Genomic DNA, 24,819 nt, shown 5'->3' with positions numbered 1-24,819 from the left:
CCCAACTTCTTTGCTCATAACATCTTCGGCAGGCTGACAGCCTCCTTTCTTTTCTTTTTCTGTGGACTATTGTCAGCGCACGTTCCTGAAATCCTGAATGACTGGCTTCGATTTTGTAGACATATGATCACGGCGATGCGCCACGCCATTGGCAAGCTCTTGGGATCGTCTTTCCAAGGCGACATCGAATACTAGCTCAGCTGAAATTGGGTCTTAGGGATGGGTCAGGAAAAGAAAAGACCGCCATGGCTCTGGTATAAGCAGAGGGGAGGGGGGTTGGATGGGAGGCACGTGTCTGAAACTGGATTCGTCTGGATTGTCGTCACCATGTCTCGGGCAAATTATTCCAAGCCACAATGCTTTCATTCGCATCTGCGGTGTTCAAACTGCACGGCAAGATGACAAATTATGTTGTACTCGTTCAGTTCTAACGTGTTCTTTCATTTCGTTGCGTTATACAACAAGATGTGTCGGGTACCGTCGCCGCAGATCGCATGTGCAATCCCCCGGTGGCTTTTCAGAGCGTACCAGGGGGCAATAGTCTGGATAATTTTGCTGCAGGTGAGACCACCCAGACTCCACCGACCTTCTATCAACAGCAACCGAGGCGCTGCTTTCCTCAGCTGAGGGGCGGATGGTGTACACTACTTCTGCGCCTTGTCAGCAGCCTTGTGATGGCCCGGCCTACATCGGGAATATCATCATCACCAATGATCTCCAGCAACGCCAAAGTGCCACTTTATCTGGGCTTTCTGGTTGGTTCGATGGACTTTCTTGGGCAGCAACTCAGCTGTGTGGATGCGCCTTTTCATATTGGTTCTGACTGCAACGTCGCCGACGAGGTGATTCGGTTGCATGACTATCAATTTGTCATGGTGTGTGCGCATTGTGATCAGCGGCTGGCTACATCTAAACGTTGCCTGAGTCGCATACTGAGAAAAGCATCCCTGGTCTCTCGCAGCCATTTCACAACAACTCCGCGCAACAATGACAAGCGGAGCACGTGAAACATTGATTCCCATATTCAGCTGTCCACAATCGCTGGCGGCCGCCACTTAAATCATCTTTGATCCGTGAGGGGTGGCAACACAGGACAAGTTGATTATTGTTGTTTTCCAAAGTGCTGGCATTGGCATGTTAGACCAAGAGAACGGGCTTCCCGTTCTTTTTCACGTTGTTTTACAGTAGCAGGTCGGGTATTACCTCACAGCATAGGCCCCGTACTACATTTCTACATCAAACCTTTCCTCAGCCGTGCCGACCACTCGTTCGAGTTGAGAGCTCCTTTACGCCTCAACATATTTGTCTCTGCTTTGCTTCTACTCGTCTGACCAGAATCGAGTCGTCATCCCCCTTCATATCTTGTTGCTAGACTTGTGACTTCTGTAAGAAAGACTCAAGAGGCAGCATGGCGTCACACACAACGTCTACGAATGGGACCAACGATGTTGGTCCCAACACCAACGGTGTTCATGGGGTCAACGGCTTGGACCGTCTTGCGCAGACCAATTCGTCTGGACCAAAGAAATCAGACACCAGCAGACCAGGGCCACTTCCACCTCTATCAACAGCGTCGCCGCGATTGACTCCCAAAGCGGACCGCGCAGGCATCACAGATGCCCTCGACCAGTTTGCTCAGCTCGTTCATGCGCCGCGAAGGCCTATGCCTACGCAGAATGGAGTTGGTACAGGAAGTGCAAAGAGGTGGCAGACGGGGTTTAGGGTGGACTTGAAGTATATCAGCTGGAAAGGTATCAAACAATGCAACTTGCTTGCCACCATTAGATAGACAGCCGCTGACTCCTATCACAGATGTCAAGACGTTCATTGCACTGATCAAGAGCAAGCTCAAGGGCAACGAGCCCATGGATGACCACACAATGCTCATGGAGCGCGTCATCCAGCTCGTGGCCGGTCTTCCAACCAAGTCTCGCAACCGGGTCCTGCTGACGGACCAGTTCATTGACGAGCTATGGGACAGCCTGGATCATCCTGTCCTCAGTTACATCGGAGAGAAGTATATGTATCGAAGAGCCGATGGATCCAATAACAATCCACTATTTCCACAAATGGGTGCAGCAGGGACCACATATGCGCGTTCTGTTCGGCCGACTATTATGCCTCCTGGTGCGCTGCCCGACCCGGCGCTCATCTTTGACACAGTGATGAAGCGATCGAGTGAGGGCTATAGGAAGCATCCGAACAACGTTTCCAGCATTTTGTGGTACTGGGCGACCATAATCATCCATGATCTGTTCTGGACAGACCCCAAAGACATGACCAAGACGAATACGTCTTCGTACTTGGATCTCTCGCCGCTGTACGGCAGCAACCAGGATATGCAGAACACGATTCGCACCTTTCAGGATGGTAAACTTAAGCCCGACTCGTATGCGGACAAGCGTCTCGGCGGAATGCCACCTGGTGTATCCGTGCTGCTGGTCATGTTCAATCGATTCCACAATCACGTAGCTGAGCATCTGGCGGCCATCAATGAAGGTGGCCGGTTCACGCCGCCTCCTGGGCAGCGCCCTGGTCTGTTCAGCCCCTTTCCCATTGGAGGACCCGACAACGAAAAGCAGCGCGAGAGTGACGAGGCATGGAAGAAGTACGATGAGGACCTCTTCCAGACGGCTCGACTCGTGACCTCGGGTCTATACATTAACATCACACTGGTCGACTATGTTCGCAATATTGTCAATCTGAACCGCTGCGATACGACGTGGACTCTGGATCCTCGTCAGGAGATGGGCCGTGACGCTGGCACAGCTGCTGGAGCGGCCTCTGGCACCGGCAACGTGGTGTCAGCTGAGTTCAATCTTTGTTACCGGTGGCACAGCTGCATCTCGGAGAAGGACGATAAATGGATCCAGGAGCTATTTGCCAACCTCATTGGAAAGTCTTCTACCGAGGTCACACTCCAAGATATGATCATGGGCTTCGCCAACTTCGACAGGAAAACCCCCGACGACCCTGCTCAGAGAACCTTTGGTGATTTTCAGCGTGATCCGAAGACGGGCAAGTACAGCGATGATGACCTGGTTGAGTGCATCACATCATCGATTGAGGACTGTGCCGGTGCCTTTGGTGCACGCAACGTACCTCTCTCCATGAGACCTGTTGAGATTCTGGGCATTCTGCAAGGCCGAAAATGGCATGTGGCTGGCCTGAATGAATTCCGAAGGCACTTTGGCCTCAAGCCGTACGACACCTTTGAGGAGCTCAACTCCGATCCTGAGGTGGCAAGCTGTCTGAGGCATCTGTACGAGCATCCCGACTTTGTGGAGCTCTACCCAGGCCTTGTGGCCGAAGAGGCAAAGGAACCAATGGTTCCGGGCGTGGGCATTGCGCCGACCTACACCATCTCGCGCGTGGTACTGAGCGATGCTGTCTGCCTCGTGCGCGGCGACAGATACTACACAACCGACTACAGTGCCCGCGCCCTGACAAACTGGGGCTACAACGAGGTGCAGTACGATCTGAGTGTGAACCACGGCTGCTGCTTTTCCAAACTCTTCCTCCGCGCATTCCCCAATCACTTCAAGACCAACTCTGTCTACGCGCATTACCCCATGGTCATTCCACCGGAGAACCACCGCATCTTGACCTCCCTCAACCGCGCCGAGCTGTTTACCTGGGAGCGTCCTGCCTTTTCACCTCCACCCGTAGTAGGTGCCAGACACACAGAAGCTCAATATAGAGACATGTGGTGCGAGACAACCAATGCTCTCACGGGCAACTCAGGTGCTACGCTGTCGCCTAACGAGGCATATGTATCTGGAGAAGGTTGGGAAGATGCGGTCACGACTTCTTATGCGCAATTGATGGATGAGCTACTGCGTGAGAAGAGTTATGAGCTGGTAACTACCCACTTTGTCGATATAATCAGAGATGTGGGCAATTTGGCTGGCGTAAGTAAACACCGACTACACATAGTATATCGCAGAAGTATATGTTCTAATGATCGTTCATATTCCAGGTTCACTTCGTCTCCCGTCTGTTCAGCTTGCCTGTCAAGACCTCCTCTAACCCTAAGGGCATCTACACCGCAGACGAGCTACATGCTGTGCTGACGCTCATCTACTTGACCACATACCTTGACAGCGATGCAGTGAAGGCCTTCCCACTTCGACAGGCCGCCAAGACGGTGGCTGTTCAGCTCGGCGAGCTGACTGAGACAGCCGTCAGCAACATAACTGGTTGGTTTGGTACTGGAAAGACGCATGACTCTTGGGCTGCTTATGGCACAGACTTCATCAAGAATCTCTCCAAGAGTGGTCTAAGTTCTTCTGATATTGCGTGGAGCCAGATCCTGCCAGCTTCCGCCACGACCGTATCCGCACAAGGTGCAATGGTAAGCTGCGGTCCTCCTTTTTCTTCTTCTTCTTCTTCTTCTTCCTTTTCTCCTCCACTCATATGGAAATGAGCGACTTGCTAACACTAAGCAGTTCGCCCAAGCCGTCGACTTTTATCTTTTTCCAGAGAATAAGTCTCATCTCCTTCAGATCCAACAGCTGGCACGCGAAGATCCTTCAGATGAGACAGACGCGCGGCTTCTGGGTTATGCCTTGGAAGCAGTTCGCCTGTCTGCAACCCCGGGAGGAGGTAAAGGACGCGACTCTGGAGATGCAGGCAGCCATGTGCTTGTCGAAGTGGTAGGTCTGAAACAAGCTATCAATCTCTCACTGGATATAGTAGTGCTAATACCATGATGTTCGTCTGTCTTACAGCCCTCTCTACACTCCAACCTAGCTGGGAAAATCAACCCCGACCGTCCCATTGAGAGCTATATACTCCCTGGACCCGAGAATGACACTTGTCTGGGAAAGGCGGTCATATACCTCGCACTGACAGAGATGTTCCGCGCCGTGTTCCGGCTGGACAACCTCCGACGTGCACCGGGGCCGCAGGGCGAGCTTAAGAAGATCAGCACGAGCAGCGAGCCATTTGGCATGTACCTGACGGAGGACTGGTGCAGTGTTTCTCCGTTGCCTTGGTCGATGAAGGTGTGTTGGGGCTGAGGAGGACGCGCTGTCGTTCTTTTCATTCACTCTGAGGGTTATCCTGAGCATCTTTCTGTGGGCACATTAGTTTGGTCGACGAGAAGATTCGCTAGAGTACTTGAACTGCTTGCTCATTGTATTCGAGATTACCGTTGACAAGATTGCATCACACTGGACCAAAATAGTGATTATAGTGTTTCATCTTATCTTCTTCTCGTATAAGATGTGTTATTAAGCAAAGCGCAGAAGAGTATTTCGAATACTCTGCTGAGTATCTCGGCTTCCGCGTCATTGCTCTGCTTTTACTTGATGTTCTCGCTCTCCAAGCCAACTTCCGCGTACTGGAAGTTTCAGAGCCTTACCTAACCCACTACTACCTATACACGCACCCACCATGCGTATAGTTGACCAGGGGCGTCACCTTGAATATGAGTACTCAGATTTGCACTTTTCAAAATGACATATTGGTTGAACTACATGCAAGCTTTCTGACCGCCCCAGCCATCACCAGGTGCTATTATCCGCTTTTTACCGCTGCGCTGTATCGATGACAACAGCTGAAGCACAAATCTAGGTTCCTGATTCGCGTTCAATTCCTGACTATTGTCCACTTGGGATGATCTCTGTGGACCCGGGGAACAAATGATGGCTGCATGCATGCTCCACCGCCAAGCGATAACGCGTGCGGTAAGGAAAAGGACAGCGGATCCTCGAAGCAGAATTCTTCTCTCGGTGAGCAGTAGCAGAAAAGAGAGAGAGAGAGAGAGGATGGGGGTCTTCTCGTGGCCAGGGGTCGTTTTCTCCATGTGTCTACCCGCGGCACTTGTCGTGTGCCCATGACAGCAAGCAGCACAGCCTCAATGAGCAGCGCTTGACAAACGATCTAATACTACTGTGACTTGATTGTCATGCCCCGGGTTAAACCCTGAGAATTAACGGCAATATAGTAATAGACAGCCAGGGAAGACCCCGTTGCTGGAAGGCGGTGAGCAGGTTCAGGAGGAGGAGGAGGAGGAGGACAAGGCTACAGCGGCCCGACGACGACGACGAAAACGACGACGATGAAGTGTCCTCACCGGTCCGACCTCTTCCTGCACGACACCAACACGCTCCAGGGCGACATCCTGCTGCGCGAAGGCGCCTCGCATCTCAAATTCCAAGAGTATGCCATTTTTGCTAAGGATCCAGATATCGACTGTGCGAGCACTATTCACTCTGGCGACACGGACAACGACCGCCCTTTTCTTAGGCACATTCCTCAGCACATCACGTCCAAGGACGGGAGCAGAGGAGATGAGCTATTCCACCAGGCTCTGAGGGATGACTACGCTGTCGACGTCGATGGTGGCTGGAGCCCTAGGCTTAAATCGTCGCACCTCTTGCAGGGCAGAGTGCGGCAGGTGATATGCCATCGACGGCCGAATATCAAGTCTAGCGAGGACCTCGACCTGGATGGCTTGTACCTGACGGCAGAGGACTACGCCGCCATGGACCTCCACCCGGCGACACTGCAGTACGTCAGGAGGAGGGCGGTCGAGTCGACGTTCTGGGACCGCCACCACGAGAAACTCAGCATCATCCTGTCCTTCCCGACAGACCCACAGGCTCCCTACGACTTTCTCTCCATGACATACATCGTGACAGACCGCACAACCACCACCCTCATCCGTCAGTCGTCCTTTGTCGAGCCTCACCAGAACAACAGCAACAGCAACGGAGGTGGCGGTGGCGGCGACGACCTGGAGCAGTACGACACGCGCATGCAGGCGTGCAAGTCGCACTGGGCCCACCCCCTTGTCATTCCCGTCATGCTGCTGCAGGTGCAGTTCGCCAGCACCGAGAGGGCCGTGGCAGAGAACCACAGCGAGGTCCTGGCTGTCGAGCGCGACGTGAGCAACATGGCTGGGTTCGACGCCATCGACGAGCGCGCGCGGCAGCGGGATGTTGGGCTCCAGAAGACGCCCTCCATCACGCCGGCACGCCGTCAAGGCTCGGGACATAGCAGGAGTGGGAGCACCAGCCAGGGTCAAGGGGTGCCGGTGTACAAAAAGTCTACAGAGCTGATGAAGAATGCGCACGATGTGCTGAAGAAGTCGATTCGGCTGCTGAACACTCTGGAGTGGTTCGAGCGCACGTGCCATGTCCTCCTCGCCGCGGGGGACGAGCTGGATGATGTCAGGCAGGGTCCAGACAATGCCACACCGAGCGGTGCTGCGTTTCCTGTTCCGTTGTCGGCTCGTGGCAAAGTCAAGACGGGCCTGCTGCGGGCTAGAATCTCGGATGACCCGCTGGCTGGGCACTGGCACGAGATCAGGCAGTACCTCGAGGGTCTCTTGCAGTTGTGCCAGTCTCTCAAGACGGACAGGACCATTCTTGAGATGCGATGTAAAGCCCTGGTTGATATTGTGAGTAGAGTACTTTGTTTCACTTCCTGCATGGACTTCTCTGCGCAATCTTTGACTATCCATACCTCTTGACTGACTCTCCATATCAGATATACAGCAAAATAGCCCAGGAGGACAACAACCTCAACGCACGCATGGCTGTAGCATCCTCAAGAGACTCGTCCTCCATGAAAGCGCTGGCCATCATCACAGCTGTCTTCCTCCCAGGCGAATTCATGAGTTCTCTGTTTGGAATGGGCATCTTCGACTGGGACGGCAGCTCCGTCGTGGGCATTGACTTTTGGTGGTACTGGGCCATCACCGTCCCACTGACCCTCCTCATCCTCATCCTCTGGCGTGCCTGGTGGGTGGGCCAGGACCGCTACTTCAGGAAGCACCTGTCCAAGGACCTGAGCGAGGAGCGCTACTGGACCGACGACCGCAGGCCCAGGCAGCTCGAGACCAGTTACCTTTACGACTTCCTTTACATGTCGGTGAGGAAGGGCGAAGCCACCACATCTGAGACGGAGCCCGCCATGTCGTTCCTGTCGACGAGCAGATCTAACTCGAGCGATGATGCAACGACATCCAAGTGGTTGGGAAGACGGTCTAGGAACGAGAATGGTTTGATTTCTCCGCCAACGTTTCGGCTGCGCCAACTTGCCACGGAGGATGATGCTCGTCTTGATGAGCACCGCAATGGGATCGTGTGAACAGTAGAAAAAAAGGATATTTCCCCCCTTTACTTTCGGCGTTTGGCTCGTTGCGAGGTATAATACTTGTTGCTGGCTCTTTCAATAACGAGTTACGAGACATGAGACATGCAGGCTGCGTTCTTACATCGGGGAGACCTGAATTTACATAGCATTTAGCATAGCGAGGCATCACATGTTACGTGTTTGTACTTACTAAGTAGAATGATTTGATGAATCATGACACCTTTATATACGACCAGATGAGAATGAGATTGTGTTGTCCCGAGGTTCATGTTCACGTAATAATCAATACTGCTGAAGTGATGTTCGAAAATGCTCAAGTCAGAATGCTGATTGATTTTGGATTTAGAAGCAAGATCATCAAACAACAATAATAAAGATTATAAGGCTTTTTTTTTTTTTTTTTAGTTGTGGGTTTGTTGGTCAATCCTCGATGCTTTCTCTGTTGAGAATTGCCATTTTGAATTATGTAGATGTTAAGAGAGACTAGAATTTCCCAAATGACGCCTCATCCCACCTGCAATTTAATCTTCTTTACGACTCTTGTGTGTAGGTTCTGAAATTGGTAGGAAGGTAAGGGCAAAGGCTGGCTAAGGTTGCAATAGAGCAGATTTCGTGCGGTCTGAGCCAAGTGCGGCTAAGATAGTATACATAAGTTGTTTTACATACTTAGACAGTAGACTAGCTGAGCGGTTCATCGTAGCAGCCAGTCAGTTGTATGGCAACAGTATATCATTCATGTCCTCTAGGATCATCACTCAGTAGACATGGTAAGAAGTAGGAAAATACAAGTCATCATTATGTGATCATCACTTGGACCAGTAAGTAAGTGAGCAAAGTAATGTGAAGTTCAAGACTCAGAATGTCTTGTTGAAATGCAGTCGCTATTAACATGATGTCTAAGTGTACAAATGAATTTCTTTCCTCTTGTAATAATATCATCACATAATCTATTCCTCCTCGTCATCCAGCTCAATCTCCTTGCCGGTACCCTCGTACAGCATCAAGGAGGCAATCGAGCCACCCACGCTGACAAGGGCCACAGCCCACCAGCTGAAGGCGACCATGCCCCAGTCCAAGCCCATGCCGTACCACCAGCCGCCCACGATGGGTCCAACAGTCCTAAACCCAGCAGACACGGACTGTCCGATGCCGTGGATAGTACCCAGCACAGAAGGGTGCGGGCTGCAGTTGTTGAGCAGGATGATGCTGGCGGGCAGTGTCATGGTGCGCGCAGAGGTGTGCAGGAACAGGATCATGACGATGGCGAACCAGAGGGCGGTAGACACCGACGTGGTGCCGTCCTCGTTCTGGGTCTGTGGGAGGGTGGCGAGGAAGGGCGCGAGCAGGTAGGCCACGGGGAAGATGACGAGGAAGTACCGGAAGCTGCGCAGGGTTCCCAGGCGGGCGTGCATGGGCGGGTACATGACGACCTGCAGCAGCATGCCCAGGACGCCGAGGATGGAGGTGGCGTTGCCAACCGTAGAAGCAGGCATGCCCAGGCCTCCTGCGAACCAGAGCAAGTTGCGCTTGCCCAGAGCACGGCCCTCGACGACGGGAATGGTCTCGACAGAGGGGGAGACGAAGCCAGGGCGAGGGGTGGACAGGAAGAGGGTCCAGATGTTGGTGAAGGCGCCCAGGTGGAAGTCGTAAAAGGCCTGGCTGAGGAGGGTGAAGATGACGTTCTTGGTCCACAGGCGCGAGAAGGGGAGGGTCTTTCTCTTCTTGCCAGGGAGGGCAGCGGGCATCGCGGGTCTGCCGCTCTTCTCGCTCATCTGCATCGACTCGAGCTGGTCGTAGCCGCTGCGGTCGTGGTAGACGTAGTCGCTGGGCCTGCGCAGGATAAAACACTTGACGCGGGCCGCATAGTCCAGACCGATATCGTAGGTGCCCTTCTTGGACTTGGAAGTTTCCTCCAGGCCAAAGAGGACAGCCAGAAACACGGCGAAGAGGGCGGCAGCGTTGGCGATCGAAGGCAGCGCGAAGGGGTATTTCTCAATCAGCGTGCTGTGGAAGGGAGCACCTGGTGCGAACCACGCAGGGAGGGTCACAGCCGGGTCCGCAAGCCAGCCTCCGAGAATGGGGCCCAAGATACCAGCGACGTTGAAGCTCATTGGCAGGATGAGGAAAGCCCTGGACTGGTACTTCCTCTCGACGGTGATCTCAGAGATCATGGTCCGGATGATGCCGACAAGGCCGTTGACGCAGCCTGCGACAACTCTCCAGAACATGGCGGTGGCAAATGAGTTGGAGAAGCCATACCCGAAACAGGCAATCGCCGTTCCGAGGGTTCCGATCAGGAGCACCATCTTGCGGCCTCCGTAGATCTTGGGAGAGTCGGCCACCTTGCCCCAGAAAATGGCTGTGAGAACTTGAGCACCGGTGAAGCCTCCTGTCAGGAGACCAGCCTGTGCTGAGATCTTGGCATCAGACATGACTGCATCTAAACAGACACTGTTAGTGAAAAAATGACAACAATAAAAGTGGGATTTTCTGGGTAGTAAAACATACCTGAGCCGGCCTCTAGTATCTGCTGTTCAGCCATGTGTCGCAGCTGGTAAAAGATGTACGCCTGCAGGGTGGCAACCTGAAGAAAGTCGACCATGCGGCAGAGGAACAGGATCAGAAGCTGGCCCTTGTGAGGCAGAGACATCCAGGTGACATGTTCTGGTGCAGCCTTCTTGGGCGCCTCTGGTGCTGCTTCCTCGTCCCTCGGCAGAAAGGGTGCGGATGATGAGTATCCTTTTGTGAATTCGTCATCGTCATCGCTGTGGTAGGCCCTCTCGCGGTCTGAACTGTTCCTGGGATCAAAGGCTGTTATGGACGAGGCGCATGAGGCAAGACCACTTCTTGATCCATCCTGGTTGATGAACTGTTCATAGTCGCCAGCCTCCTTCTCATTCAGGTCGTCCATTATGTCGAACTGACTTGGTGGTGATAATGAGGTGGCTTGTTGTTGTTGTGGTTGTGATGGCTGAGAGGCCGTTGTCTGGGAGTTGGTGTATGCCATGTTTGGCTGTGGCCGGTTGGTGGGAGCCCGCTCCTCCAACACAGGAACAGGTTGGTGATGATGAGAAGAAAAGAGGGAAAAAAAGGAAAGTCGGCAACGCTTCTCTCTGGCCTTCCTTCCAAGTACTGTGACGTCGTGTCTCTGTGAGGGCTATACCAGATCTGGGTATTGGATCCGGAGAAGATAACGACTATGGAGCGAGAAGGGTGGGTTAGACAAGAGTGAGATCGAGTCAAAAGGATATAAAATAAAATATGGCTTGATAAGAAGGTAGAGCAAGGGACAAAAAAAGGCAGATGCGAGTGAGTGGCAGTGAAGAAGAGTAAAAGTATCTTGGTAAAGCAAATGATGGGATGCCGGAGTCCTCAACGGCGAAAAAGGTCTGACGAAACAAAACAAGAAAGAACTAAAAAAAAAATAAAAGGTGGTTGGACATGCGGTTTAATGATACAAAAAATAAGAGAACCTTTTGAGAGGGAAGAGAAGAGACACAGAGGAAAGTGGAGGAGGAGGTGGAGGCGGAGGGGACAAGAGGGAAACTTGCTGGGAATGGGTCCCTTGTAACTCGGAGGACGACGACGACAATTACTAGACGAACAGATTTGCGCGTACTGACCTGATGAGCCACAGCAGCGGGTGGAAATAATTGTTGAGCGGCACACTCAATCTCTATTCCCTGATCCCTTGCCGCCGCCCCTCTTCTCGTTCCTGCTGACCTTGCCTTGTTTGAATGCAGAGAGCCACAAGGACGCCGACGACGAAAGTCAGTTCACGCGCGCAGGGGTGATGAATGGGGCCTGCAGGGTAGCTGGGGACAAGGATATCTCAGACGCCCCCCGTCCTGCAGGCGATCGTCGTTCCGTCAAATCACTTGGGTTTCCCTCTCCCCGGCCCTCTCGGAGGTACCAGTAGGCTGAAAGTCTCTCCTCCTTTTTTTCTTTCTTTTCTTGTCCCTGCTCGTCTCGGTCGTCGGTCCCACTACCCAGAGTGTGCCCTCCCCACCGATCCCCGATAGATTGATGGGTGTGGATGAGTGGCACGCCCTCCCTTTCTCCGCAAAAATATGCGATCCTAATTAAGACGAGGACGATGCTATGGTACGTACTGGTCCATGATACCCTGTGTATATGTGTGTATGTGTGCGTGTGTCTGTGTTGTGTAAGATATTATGTGTGGAACGTAGAGTGTATGGTTTACAGTAAATAAAGAAGCAGAAAAAGGTAAGGATGAAAAAGACTAAGGGGCGTTGTCGTAATGATATGGGTACCGTCCTGTGGAGTGAACGAAGCCACCAAATTACCCATTATTCAAGAAACACTTTTGGAACCACGAGAAGGAGGACATGGAACTGATACGACGAAAAGAAAAGAAGAGCAGAGGCAGATGGGCGTCAATAGTGGTGCTGGGAGGTAATGATAATCATGGTCTTTTCCCTCATCAGTCATCAACAACTAAAAGTGCTCTCTGATCTGTCTGAGCTTGCCAATCGTGCAGTCAGCCTGTCGAGAGTGTGTTACAGGTCGACCCCTAGAAGGGACGTTGGGCCTGCGACCATTGGCCACCCCTTACGCAGAGGGTACGTACTCAGCGTACTATAGTGTAGGAGAGATGGTAAGTAGACCTTCTGAGCATAGGCCCTGGGGGTCGCATGGCTTAGTGGCATTACGCGTCTTTTGCAGGTGGGGGCTTTTTTCTGGGGCCCGTCTGCCCTTTTCTTCCTACCGGCCCGCAACATGCTCTGCACGATGACGAAGAGCGAGCACCAGCCACCCAGCCCTGTTTTTTTCTTCTTCCTCTTTCTCTGTTTGTACTGATGGAGTGTACATAGTAGTGGCTACTATGATCTTCGTGCTCCATGTTGCCAGCGATCCCGTCCCCCACAAGCCTCGGGGTTCGCCAGATTGTGTTCCTGCACCTGATGTTCCGCAAACCTGGATCTGGTCTGGCCGGAGGGTTCCTAAAGCAGAGCAGCAGCATCATCATCATCTGGCTTTGTCGCACGCTTCTTGTTCCTCTTTTTCATCCCAAGCAAGCGCAGTGCATTACATAGTAGTTGCAATGACCTGATGACGCACGCAAACCAAGGTCAGGCCAGGCTGGTGGTAAGACAGTTTGTCAGAGGGTTCCGTCCCTTTCTTGCGTTCATTCTTTTCTTCCGTCTTTTCTTTCCTTCAACGCCAGGATCGTCTGGCATCGCTGCAGAGTGTTACAGATTATGGCAGCACTACATACACACCATCACACCACAAGGCTACACTATCATAGTACAAGCAGTGGATTAATTTACTATGTGTTAGTGTCCGTCCTGACATGATGAGGCTTGCTGCGTACACCCTTGCCCTGGCTGTAGCCCACTTTTTCTTCTTCTCGTCTTCTTCTTCTTCCCTTCCGATCCTCATTCTAAATCCCCGAAGCCCACCTTTCTGGCCCCTTCTCCTCCTCGATAGTACTATGGTACATGGTAGTCGCGTGTAAGGGGTTGATGAAAGGTCCAGACGGCCTCCCGGGAGTCGGTATTACCCACTTGATCGGTACGCGGTACTCGGTTGAGACAGCGGCAGTGGGACAGCCGTTTCACCTTAGGCGCCCCGTGGCCAGCCAGCCAGCCCTGCAGGCCCTCGGTAAGCCCCATGCCATGCTATGCTATGCCATGCATACATGCATGGGGTAGGCTACTTGATACTGATGATCGACAGTCTTGCATATAGCATCGCGGATGTCGGTCTCCGGTGAAGATGATGACTGGCGGTCTAATATCTGTATGTTATTTCTTGCAATCTCTATCCCATGTGATCTTCCACCAGCTCTCGAAAGGAGAAATGAAGGGAGAGGGATTTTTGTACAAGACAATCAGTTGAGCAAGACAGCAGCACAGTAGACAGGACAGTATTTCAAACGGTCCTCTTTGTTCTCACCTGGTCTTTTTTGTATTTGACTCAGGTGATATGAGGAAGTCTTGAAACCCTAACAAAGCTGGTCCGGTAGTGGGTTTGGTCGGAGCTCCGATCCCTACGCTGGACTCGCCCGAGGAATGAAAGAATCTTCTACGTCGTACTGGTGTCAGAAGAAGAGGAAAAAAGAGAATACCCACTAAAGAAAGTAAAAAAAGAAGAAGAAAAATCAAATCAGTACATCCATGGCTGGTTGTGCTATGAGCTGACGCTCTCAACACGAGACAACTTGCCTGTTGGCTCCAACCGCCCGGTGCCTTGTCTGGTCTAGATGAGGAGAGGAGGCTCAAAGCATCCCCTCCCCCATGCTTCTTCCCCTCCCCTCACCTTTCGAAGATGGCCAGAGCCTCCCAAGCGAAATGAGGAAGGGGAGCAACTGCCGCTGCCCTCCCTCTCGTTTGGATAATTTACCGAATCCCTGGGGAAAATATCACCGTCTCAGCCGGAGATGCAGGTCGGGCCTCGGTGTCCAGGATGTGATGGGACAGCACCTACGGAAGCCGGACGCGTGTACAGAGACGGCAAGTGTGGTGTCCCAGGGGGGTTCTTTTAGTACGAAGAGAGCCCTGTAGTGGCAACAAGTGCCCTGGAGTCAGTGATGTCTAGGTTTTTGACATGACAGACGGGCTCCCCTTCTGTCTTTGTGTTGTTCTTCCCGTGCCGCCCCGTGCCCGGTTTGTGTTACTGTTCTATACCAACTCTATACAACTATAAGTGTGCTTTGGTAGTACAGACGCGTAACTGTCCCGATCCACAACGCCACCAGCTAAGCCCAGAAGGATATAAAAAGTATACTGTCGTCACCAGGCTCATGCGGGGCCGCCCGCGCCCAACTGGCCCTCTGAGCTACTATGGGGACTGCACAGGCGCCCCTCAGTTTCTTCAACGGGGGAGGGATCGTCCTTGATCATCGCCTGTCTGCTGCAGATGGTAATGCATGTCGTCTGAACTCTCCTCACAGCCAACAGGCTAAAACGCCTATGCTGCTGCTAGAAATAACCACGCCGCAGAACACAGAGATGACACCCGAGATTACGTAGACCCCTGGTCTCTCTCCTCAGGTCCCTGGTCGGCTTCCTGGTCAGCGGGAAGCATCCCACCGGTAGTGGCAGCCGACCCAGGAGTTCTCAGGGCCAGTCAACTCTGGAGAAAGGCGGCCAGAGTGCGTGGATCGCTCTTTTTTGGTAGGATCGCCACAGCGCTCCCAAAAACGGTCGATGGGCCTTTCTCTTACTTGCCTTCTGGTACTGGCCTCTCCACACACACTTACACACCCTGGCCCGTTTGTTTCAACTGTCGCCTCTCCTTGGCGCGCTCGTTTCGACTCGTTACTTACAGCTCCTTTTCTATGAAACATTCGTAATTCTCCAGAAACGCGGAGGGAACCTGAGATTCTACCGTACTATGGTACACCTGCGAGCGCCTTTCCTCCATTCGGGAGGCGATTTGTACCATGATAAAGCCGATCACAATACTGCGCACAATCATTGGTTGGTCACCACTATGGGCGCATGAACGTTCACGTCGCTTCTCGGTGTAGATCCTGTTCTGTGTTTCCACCCTGTGATCGATCACATCCAGTTGCAATTTATTCCCATGTAGCACCAAAGGTCTTGGCAAGAAAAGCTTGGCGCTACCGTGACGGCGCATTAGAGGTTTGTTGAGAGAGCATGACTGTCCTCCTTGGAGCGCCCGTCCGACTTCCGGGTGCCAACTTGGGAGGTTCGCTGCACAGGGGGGGCTCCACGCCTACCCAACAATGCGGCTCCTTGGCTATTCCCATCCAAACCCCTAGCATCCTAATCAAGATGAAATTGATGACAAGTTGCGCCTAGTGTTCTCGACCAACCGCGACCTATTGCGGTTGTGGCTAGATGGGATCGACGTCGCACCGCCCAAGCGTCAACCAGAGCTCCAAGGATCGGGGGACTAAACCAACGAGCCAACGAACGACCGAACGACGACGACAACGACATCTTCCAAGCCTCGCCTGGTTGGGAAGGATGAAGAATGCAGTCAACCCCCCAGCCAGGAGAGGAGAGCCTGCCAGCCAGCCACACATGGGCGCATCTGGCTCTTGCTCTGTGCAAATGATCGAGCCTCCGTGCGCCACCATAAATCAATAGGAAACAAAGTCTCCACCCTGATCAGCTTGGATATTAGCCACTCAGGAGGAGGGGCCGAGCTTTGCTTGCAAGTTGTCGCTACTGCTGCTATAGCCGCTCCACTTCTGCTCTGTGTTTTTTTTTGTTTTTTTCTTCTTCCTCTTTGCTTGTTCATTCTCGTCCTATAGTTCTGTACATTCGTACCATTTTCATTTTACCATAATACAATAGTACGCGCGACTAAATCAGCCGCCCCTCGCCCTCTTTGGCCCTGAAAGCTGCCCGGCCCGGCGTCCGTCACTCTTACTTCCGTCACCTTTCCTCCCCACTCCTTGTTTCTGTTTGCGGGCCTGAAATTCAAACCCATCATCAATTGTGACAGGTTACTCTACGCCACAGTTTGAATGAGTAGCCATCGGTTCGTGCTGTCATGTTGTTTCCTTTTGTTTCCCTCTTGTTCTTTTTTTGGTTTCCCTTGCGCATCCCAAAACTTGTCTGTTACTTGGTAGTACGTAGTAGTTGAATGTGGCGTTGCATTTTCCATACTTCGTCACTAGGCCGGTTTCGTTTTCCACATTTCATCTCCATGCGAGATTCCGTCACACCCTTTCCCTTCCACCTGGTATCGCCCTGGCCTTTTTCCCCACACAAAATCACAGACTCCTCAACCCCTAGTTGATAGTCAGGGATGACCAGGGAGGGAGGGGGACGAGGAGGGAGAAAAGGGGACAAGGAAGAGACGGGCCTGGCCCTGCCACAGGGTGCGCACTTACTCATGTACCAAAGTACCCTCCTCCTGTCAGTCAGTCTCCTGAGAGGCGAAGGCAATAACCCTGACGGCCCGTCCAGGACCTGAGCGTGTATACGTACGCACCCTTGTCAGTTTCCTGCGTGGGTGAGTACGTACCCTTCACTTTCGAGAGGCCCCATCTGTCACCTTAGCCCCGTAGCTCATACATCCTGGTGGTTCATGATCTTTATTTCTGGCCGTCGACCGCCTCTCTGTTTTGGCCGTCTTGAAGGTCTTATTTTTCTTTTTCTCTTGTCTCTCTATTATCTTCTCCTTTCCATCTTCATCTTCAAGTCGTCAGGCTACTACACCAACCGTGACCAAGGACGAACCAAGCCCGTTCCTTTTACACCTACACATATCCTTCCTTGACGAGCGCACACACACACACACACACACACACACCACTCGTTATATTTTATTCCCAGAAAATAATACGCTCGTCATCCTTTCCTGTCAAACACTACACTTTGGAAGAAAAAGAAAAAAGGATACCCATTTGTAATTTCCAAGCAACCCTGCAGTCGTCGAATCAGCAAAAAACCAAAACAAACCAACGCACCACCCAAGATGTCGGCCATCGAGAAGCCCCAGATGTTCCCCTGCTACGCAGACACATACACTCGCAAGCCCATCACAGATGTCTTCACCAATGACACGGATTTCGACAAGCGCAAGCAGACCAGGACTGTTCCCATGAAGGTTCTGCTGCTGGCGACTGGAAGAACAGGCACAGCTTGTATGTTTGAGCCCTCACATAACAACACATCGGGTCATTACGCACAGAAAAGATATAAAAAAAAACTGACATCTGATACTAGCTATGCGTGCGGCCATGAGGCACCTGGGCTACGTCGAGACCTACCACATGATGTGCGCCTCGATCGAGAACCCCCCCGACGCCCTGCTGTGGCACGACGCCCTGGTGGCCAAGTACTTCCCCGAGCGCTCTCCACTGCCCGAGGGCACCATCCGCACCCGCGAGTTCTGGGACCAGCTGCTGGGCAACTGCCAGGCCGTGTGCGACTGGCCTGCGTGCGCCTTTGCCGAGGAGCTGATCGAGGTGTACCCCGAGGCCAAGGTGGTCCTGACGGGCCGCGACGTCGACAGCTGGCACAAGTCGACGCTGCCGACCGTCTTCTGGCGGGCGACGGACCACGAGCTGGCGGCGCTCAGCAACAAGATCCTCCCCTTTGGCCTGTCCGGGTCGTGGGCCGCGCAGATGTACTACCCGATGCTCAAGATGTTCTTCGACACCTTCTTCGAGGGCGACTTTGCCAACCGCGGCAAGGACATCTACCGCCGCCACTACGCCAACGTGGTCAAGCTGGCCACCGAGGACGGCAAGAAGCCCGAGAGGCTGCTCGAGTTCCGCGTCCAGGAGGGCTGGGAGCCCCTGTGCGCGTTCCTGGGCGAGTGTGTGCCCAAGGCTCAGAAGTTCCCCAACGTCAACGACAGCAGCGACTTTGTCCGCCGCTCCCGCAGAAGGAACCGCATGCAGATGCTCAACGTCGGCCTTCGCCTGCTCATGTGGTGGGTCGTTGTCGGCTTCGTGTGCTACATGCTGATGGGCATGCTCACCATCTAACCCATCCGATTGGTGTGTGAGGGTTTGGGATAAAAGACCCGAATCCTTGTTGACGAAATGAGACTTACCGAAAATGGGGATAGTGATGTGATCATGGTGGTTGGATCGGGGTTTTTTTTTCCTTTTCTTTCTCTGGCACATATCGGTTATATCGGTGATATCATATTGGTTTCTGGGCATGTACATGCACTGTACATATCATCATCATTCTTGGGCGTTTATCTTTTTTCTGGGCTAGATGGTTTGGGACGGTTTTCACGGTTCGGATGCCTGACCTGGTGCTTGGGCAAAAGCATTTCATTCAACAACTTGCATTCACTATTTACAATACCTATTCCCATTTGATTACAAAATAGTTACAAAATTTCATGTGGCCTGTGCATCCTCATCATAATTCTTGCTGGTGCAAATATGGATTCCAGGTTTTCCTTCTTCGAGTGCAAGACTGAGAAGGAGGAAAAGAAAAAAAAGAGGCCCAGCCCTGATAAGCAGCCGGTTGTCCAGTGCTTGTCGTGGTGTGGCCCCATCCCACGCGCGACAAGGTTTACTGCTTCGCGATCGATGTCATCGCCCACCTCTTGCCTATCTACAGAAAGAAAGCCCCTCCCCCTCTCTCCTTTCCAGTTCCCCTCCTGTTTATCATGAGTTCGGTTCACCAAACCCAACACTGGCCGCCGACTCCCGACAGCCGTTTCGAAATGGAAGAGTTGCAGCGGGGCATCGAATTGTGGGGATCGCCGAGTGCTAAACCCGCATCGGGGGGGAGCTGACGCGGCCCCAGCAATCGTCGATCTCTTTCTCTCTTCTGTGTCACTTTTTTTTTTCTCTTTTCGTTCTTGCCTCCCTATTCTGGAGTAGGAGAGGAAAGAAAGAGGGGAGAGGAGGAGGGGAGAGTGGCTGGAGGGGAAACGGAGGGAGGGGTGAGTGTATCGTCCTTGACTCTCTCTGTGTGTGTGTGTATACTTCTGCTTACTATTTTCTGCCCTTCTTCTCATCAAGCCATATTTCATGTTCCGGCCTCCTTGATTGTCTCAGACCCAAATTGGTGCCCACTGTTCGGGCTGTCAGGCCGCTTTGGATCTGATAAAGGCCCAGTCCCACAAGAGACGGTCATCACGGTCCGGCCGACATCTCTCTCAGCGCATCCCCACTCACACACCGTTTCCCAGCCTGTCACCCTCATCCCAGGCCCCAGCGCAACCCATCCAAAGCCGATCGGTCGGGTAAGATGGCACGGTGAATTACCCTGGCCCACGGCGGCGGGCGGTAAGATGCCAAGGCGGGCATCTCACAAGCTACCACATGAAATCCCAGGCGCGCAAAAATGGCTGTGTGACGTGAGACGGGGTCGAGAGAAGGGGGAACATGGCCGGCCTTCCAGGGTCTGCCGTCAACCCCGAGTATTTTGTGCTTCACGTGTGCTGCCCCTTTCAGGAAGCTCTTTGGCCGTTGGCTTTTGCCACCGAGTACCGAGGAATCTTGTCGGCGTGTCTCTATTAGAGTTTGATGCTCCTTTCTGTGTCTTGGCTCTATATGGATGAACTCCTTCCTCTCTATATCCGCCTTGGCCCTGGAGATGAAGGGGATGGATGTCCAGTCTGGGCATTGTCGCGCTGGTCTTCCTTCAGACGATTCATCTGTCTTGGCGGGAGATCATGTTTCCTCCAATTCAACGCGAGCAAATGTCAGGACGGAATTGATAGCTGGGTTTCATTTTGGAGACAAATCGGCGCACTGAAGCCTTGAGAAGTTCATTAAACACTCTCATATCAATTCTGTAGACACGAAAACATGCCACACCTGCTATGCTTGATTTTTGGTAGGGATGGATACCTGTTCGGGCCTCATATACATGTCACTTCATGTTTGTCCACCACCAAGGCTTTTTTGATTTTAGTATGGGTGCCCTGCGTCGCCTAAATTGCAGTGGCATGATAGAAGCTCGAGACTGTCCGTGTCGGGACGGACGATTTCTAGTTGCCACAAACCTAGAGTGAACACATGCCTAAGCAGCCAATGACCGTTATATTTATTGCACTTGTCCATCTTAGCATAAACTCAATACCTCATTATTCTGAACTATGTTCTGACCATCTATATGAAGCATTAAGAATTGCATATACAGTATTCACAATGGTTGAGCTGGACCTTGAGGGTACTTCACAATGTTGACAAAACAGCCGAACCAGTCGACGTTGATACCAATTTGTAAGGTCCCATGGATGCAGACCCAAGTCAACTCGTACTGTGATAGATGTAATATGATTCATTGTTTCATGGCTATTTCAAGAATGCCTATTGACACCATCTCGAGTTGGTTTTATTCTCCCCCTCTATACGAGGCTGGGGCCGAGATCCACAATAGCCTCTTGAAGCCTTGGATGATCACCAAAAAGGTGATGTTCCACCTTCTGTACCCGAACGGGTCTGTATATTGCTTCCAGACATAGGAATCGCTAACCCAAGCCCCACCAGAACTGCGTAACAATTGCTACGCAGTCGATGTGTGGTTGTTGATTATGAGGATTCGGATATGATCTCGAAGCCGACAACAAATCGAGGAATCTCGTATCGGCTACACCGACACCCGTCGTGTTGAACAGCCAGGGGCAATTCGACGAGATACTAGAATAGAATACTGGATCATCCAGTCTATTGCTGCCACGCGGCACGCTCGTGTTGAAGCGCCGTCATCGACTCATCAAGTGATCAGTATCGCAATCCAACACAGATCGTCAGATACGCAGCGGGGGCATCTTGACATGCATCGGAGCCGTTGCTACCATCCATTGACGGCCAACTCAAATGATGAAACTCTTCGAATAGATCCTGATGCAATGAAACATACCCAGCAGCCCTATGGGGCCACCGACTGGGTTGTTGCGCAGCAGTGCAACACACAGCTGCATCGGCAGCCACTGGAGATTGCGTGATGCAGGCATTGGGCCCCTCCAGTGACAGATGAGGTGCCATGATAGGGCAACGATGGCCCCAAGGCCTGCAAGACAAGTGCACGTACTCTGCGCGCAGACAGATCCCTCCAACGTCCTCTCTCCATTGTTTCCCTGACTTGCGAAGATGTTACAGCCCAGCAAGGGGCGGCAATGACGTGATTGAGGTTGTCTTGTTTCCTTCTCGTACCGACTTCCGGTCTCCAATTTGGAAAGATGAACATGCGAGCCAAGGTGTCAAAAGTGGATGGGGACAGCGTCGCTTTTCGGAACACGACCCCACACTTCGATCATGATTTATTAATATTCAATGTTCCGATGGTGGCGTCGTATCCTTCAGCCTGGGACGGGAAGGAATGTGCGTTCGCACCAGGATCCAAAACGCCTTCGAGACAGATGGCCCCCCTGCTCCAGTGCTTGTGGGTTTGATTTCTTGTCTGACAATACCAGTGCGCTGAGTCTGATATTTTGTATCACTACATATTGGACACTGCCTCCTGTGATAACATGTAAGAAAACGATGGCCTATACGGATTCTGGAGATATTCTCAATTTCCGAAATACACGCTGGAACTCCGTCCGTATCGTACAATTTAGAGAGGGGTTGCAGATGGCAAAGAAATTGTTGATCTCAGTGCGAGAGCGGAATTACTCTCGTCTATCAATGAATGTAGATGTAGCAGCCGTGCATACCGTTCTTGTTTCATCTCAAGCCAGGGCGGATATTCGTTACCACTGCAGAATATCGTTTGAAAATAGCTGCCCAACGCAAGCCAGTCAGTAGAAAATACGAGACTGTTTTGCTGACGATCCATTCAGACTGCTTTTGTGTAGGACGGACGGATGAAAACACTCAGAGCGCAATAATGCTCAACCATATCCTCGTGCTACGAGTTATACCTACTTAACGCTCGCAGATAGGTGACGGTGGGGTTCTTCTTCCTTGTAAGAGATTGTTTGTGTTATTCAAGGCAGGTTTGATTTCTTGCCTAATCGCGCAAGTGTAAAACTTGAAGCATATACGTTGTACATAAGTGAATACATCTTAGTTGTTGTGAACCTTTTGTGTAATTACATAGAGTATAGCCGCACCATACATTGAGCTGCTACTAACCCATCGATGGCCTCATCCTCTGATCAGACACCTTGTAGCACTGAGCTTGCCGCCGTTGGAACCTAATGTACGGTGTTTACATAGCCCAGTTAGCCTTTCATCAAATCTCCTTACAACATCAACTCGACAGCGGCCAATCGTGATGAGATGTATATTCCTCTGACAAGCATGATGCGCCTTTTGAGACATGACATTATCATTTCCTATGCCAAAGAACCATGACTAGGCTCCCTTTGGTCATATATGTACTCGGAAAGAAGCCAGGAGAGAGCCACGATATATGCCAAGAGCAAATGCATATGATCATGTTCTCCAAGCTCAGAGCGCAATCCTGAAATGCGTTGAGCATTACTAATTACAGTTTTCATGAAAGATTGGATAGATTGGTCAACTCATGTTTGTTATCGGCCTCGCAATGTATTTTGCAGTCGTTCCGAGGGCCGCACTGCAGGGCCTTATGCACGAGGCAGTTAGTAGTGAACGCAATATCCAAGATCGAAACTTGGATCTCGGCTCGCAACGTCTCCCACAGCAAGGAGTACATCGATATTCATGCCTAACGCACTGAGGTATCATAATGTCTTCCGTCTGGCCATGTATAGAACTTCTTACGTTAATAGTCATCAATAGTGATATTGAGATTTTTCACTCCCTCTTACAAGGAGATACCTGTTGTAACAACCTGTCGATAACGATGGACTGAGAAGTAAAGCTCGAGGCCTCACAGACAACATATTTCTCTCTCGATCTTCTCCACATGACAATGTGACAGAAGGTGAAGTGCAGCATTTCCCCCTCTCCACCTATCCTCTAACTTTTGTGTTTGTATAGCCGATTTATATTCTCAAAACTCCTCGTGACTATTTGCTCAAATAACACTCAAGGTCTTCATGCGAAGCAATCGTCACCTGATCAAAATCCCTCGCGTTCCCTTTCCAGGAATCCTCACAGATTCCAAGCACCTCAAAACCATCAACAATGATTTCCGGGCGGGATGGGCCCTTGGCTTCTGTTGAAGAGAGCTCTCCTCCATTATAGGGCTCATGAGTGATTTTGCCACGATATCGAATCTCGTTCAGGCGATACGCAAATACGAAATCCGACGTTCTTCCAACAGATTCGGCATGTGATGACTTCGATCCCAGTCCAGCCCCAGCACCGACTGGATCAATCCCTGTGTTCAAGCTGACCTGTGCAGACCCAGAAAGTCGAGCCTCAGCCTCATTGCTACGTGAGATCCTGGCGCCGCTCACAATGCGGACGCCCGTGACCATGTACACTCGCATGCTGAAAGACCACTTCTTGAGGCTTGCCGGCACATCGCCATGACCCATAGCTGCTCGGACATAATCGAGTGATGGTGTCATTGTTATGCTATCGAGCTTGTCGAAATGCCAGCTGAAGCTCTTCGATCGTGTAGAGACGGCCTCGGTGTTTGTCGAAACTAGGTAGAAACTTGCCCAAGCATCAAAATGCGCGGCGAGCTCGTCGTTCACTCGCACGTCAAGGTCTTCACAAGAAGTATGCTCAACGATTAATCCTTGGGGGAGAGGCAGCGGTCCAGCCGGCTGCAGTGCGTGAGATGGATACTTCGGCTTGGCAAGGATCTGGCCAAGTTGAAGGCTTCCTCCAGGTTGATAGTCACAGGACTTGGTCAAGATCCACCTCTTCGATCTTGCCATGGTAAATACATTCCACGTTGCCAAGGGAGAAATAAATAAGGACAAACCCAGGCAGTAGACGAACGTGCTCAATGAATGGGATAGTAAATGTGATTCCGGAAGATTGAGTTCCTTCACGAGCTTACGTTCGCGCAATAAAAGTATGCAAGGGGATCTAGAATACACGGTAGAAGACACTTGTACTGCACCACACTAAGGAGCGTCAACGAAATGGGCTGCCTCCTGTTCAGCTCCAGTGAGTCTAACAGTGGCGGTGACCCTGGTCCAGCTGTAAGCCCATGCTGCGTGAACAAGTGAGATATCTGGTCGCCCAATAGTGTCCTCCACGTGAGAAGATTGGGACTAGGCTCATGTATTGATGTGTTGTTGCTGACACATATCTGGCGCGCATAATCGTAATGGCTACATGATTGGACTGGATGGTACAGCCTGAACTCAAGCCTACTCGAACCTTCTAAACTTACCTTTCAGAGCTCCCATGATTTCCCTGGCAATATCCGTCATATCCGCTTTCAATAGCAGCCT

At 51.8% G+C, this 24,819-nt stretch overlaps 5 protein-coding genes across 5 annotated transcripts; 3 read left to right on the top strand and 2 right to left on the bottom strand.

The window, feature by feature from the left end:
• Window positions 1–1,663: 1,663 nt before the first annotated feature.
• Window positions 1,664–5,021, top strand: M406DRAFT_340992 (heme peroxidase; the record flags this gene model as incomplete). The annotated part of the gene is made up of 5 exons (XM_040921613.1): window positions 1,664–1,751; window positions 1,813–3,911; window positions 3,980–4,354; window positions 4,449–4,659; window positions 4,753–5,021. The coding sequence occupies 5 exons, from the start codon at window positions 1,664–1,666 to the stop codon at window positions 5,019–5,021; spliced, it is 3,042 nt and encodes a 1,013-aa protein (XP_040774378.1).
• A 1,043-nt stretch (window positions 5,022–6,064) lies between these two features.
• On the top strand, window positions 6,065–7,480 carry M406DRAFT_261384 (uncharacterized protein; the record flags this gene model as incomplete). The annotated part of the gene is made up of 1 exon (XM_040917436.1): window positions 6,065–7,480. The coding sequence occupies one exon, from the start codon at window positions 6,065–6,067 to the stop codon at window positions 7,478–7,480; it is 1,416 nt and encodes a 471-aa protein (XP_040774377.1).
• Window positions 7,481–9,053: 1,573 nt separating this feature from the next.
• On the bottom strand, window positions 9,054–10,774 carry M406DRAFT_227455 (MFS general substrate transporter; the record flags this gene model as incomplete). Its single annotated transcript, XM_040915770.1, has 2 exons — window positions 9,054–10,540; window positions 10,615–10,774. Coding segments are annotated over 2 exons (1,647 nt in total), but the record flags the coding sequence as incomplete, so codon positions are not given.
• A 6,779-nt stretch (window positions 10,775–17,553) lies between these two features.
• On the top strand, window positions 17,554–18,934 carry M406DRAFT_293064 (uncharacterized protein; the record flags this gene model as incomplete). The annotated part of the gene is made up of 2 exons (XM_040919067.1): window positions 17,554–17,698; window positions 17,781–18,934. 2 exons carry the CDS (start codon window positions 17,554–17,556, stop codon window positions 18,545–18,547), a joined length of 912 nt encoding a protein of 303 aa, XP_040774375.1. The 3' UTR covers window positions 18,548–18,934.
• A 4,538-nt stretch (window positions 18,935–23,472) lies between these two features.
• M406DRAFT_262729 (uncharacterized protein) lies at window positions 23,473–24,294 on the bottom strand (the record flags this gene model as incomplete). The annotated part of the gene is made up of 1 exon (XM_040917533.1): window positions 23,473–24,294. The coding sequence occupies one exon, from the start codon at window positions 24,292–24,294 to the stop codon at window positions 23,473–23,475; it is 822 nt and encodes a 273-aa protein (XP_040774374.1).
• Window positions 24,295–24,819: the final 525 nt, after the last annotated feature.

This window comes from Cryphonectria parasitica (genome assembly GCF_011745365.1).
Source record: "Cryphonectria parasitica EP155 unplaced genomic scaffold M406scaffold_6, whole genome shotgun sequence".
Classification (NCBI taxonomy): Eukaryota; Fungi; Ascomycota; class Sordariomycetes; order Diaporthales; family Cryphonectriaceae; genus Cryphonectria; species Cryphonectria parasitica.
Note: the sequence above shows the minus strand (reverse complement) of the source record. Positions and strands in the feature narration are given on the sequence as shown.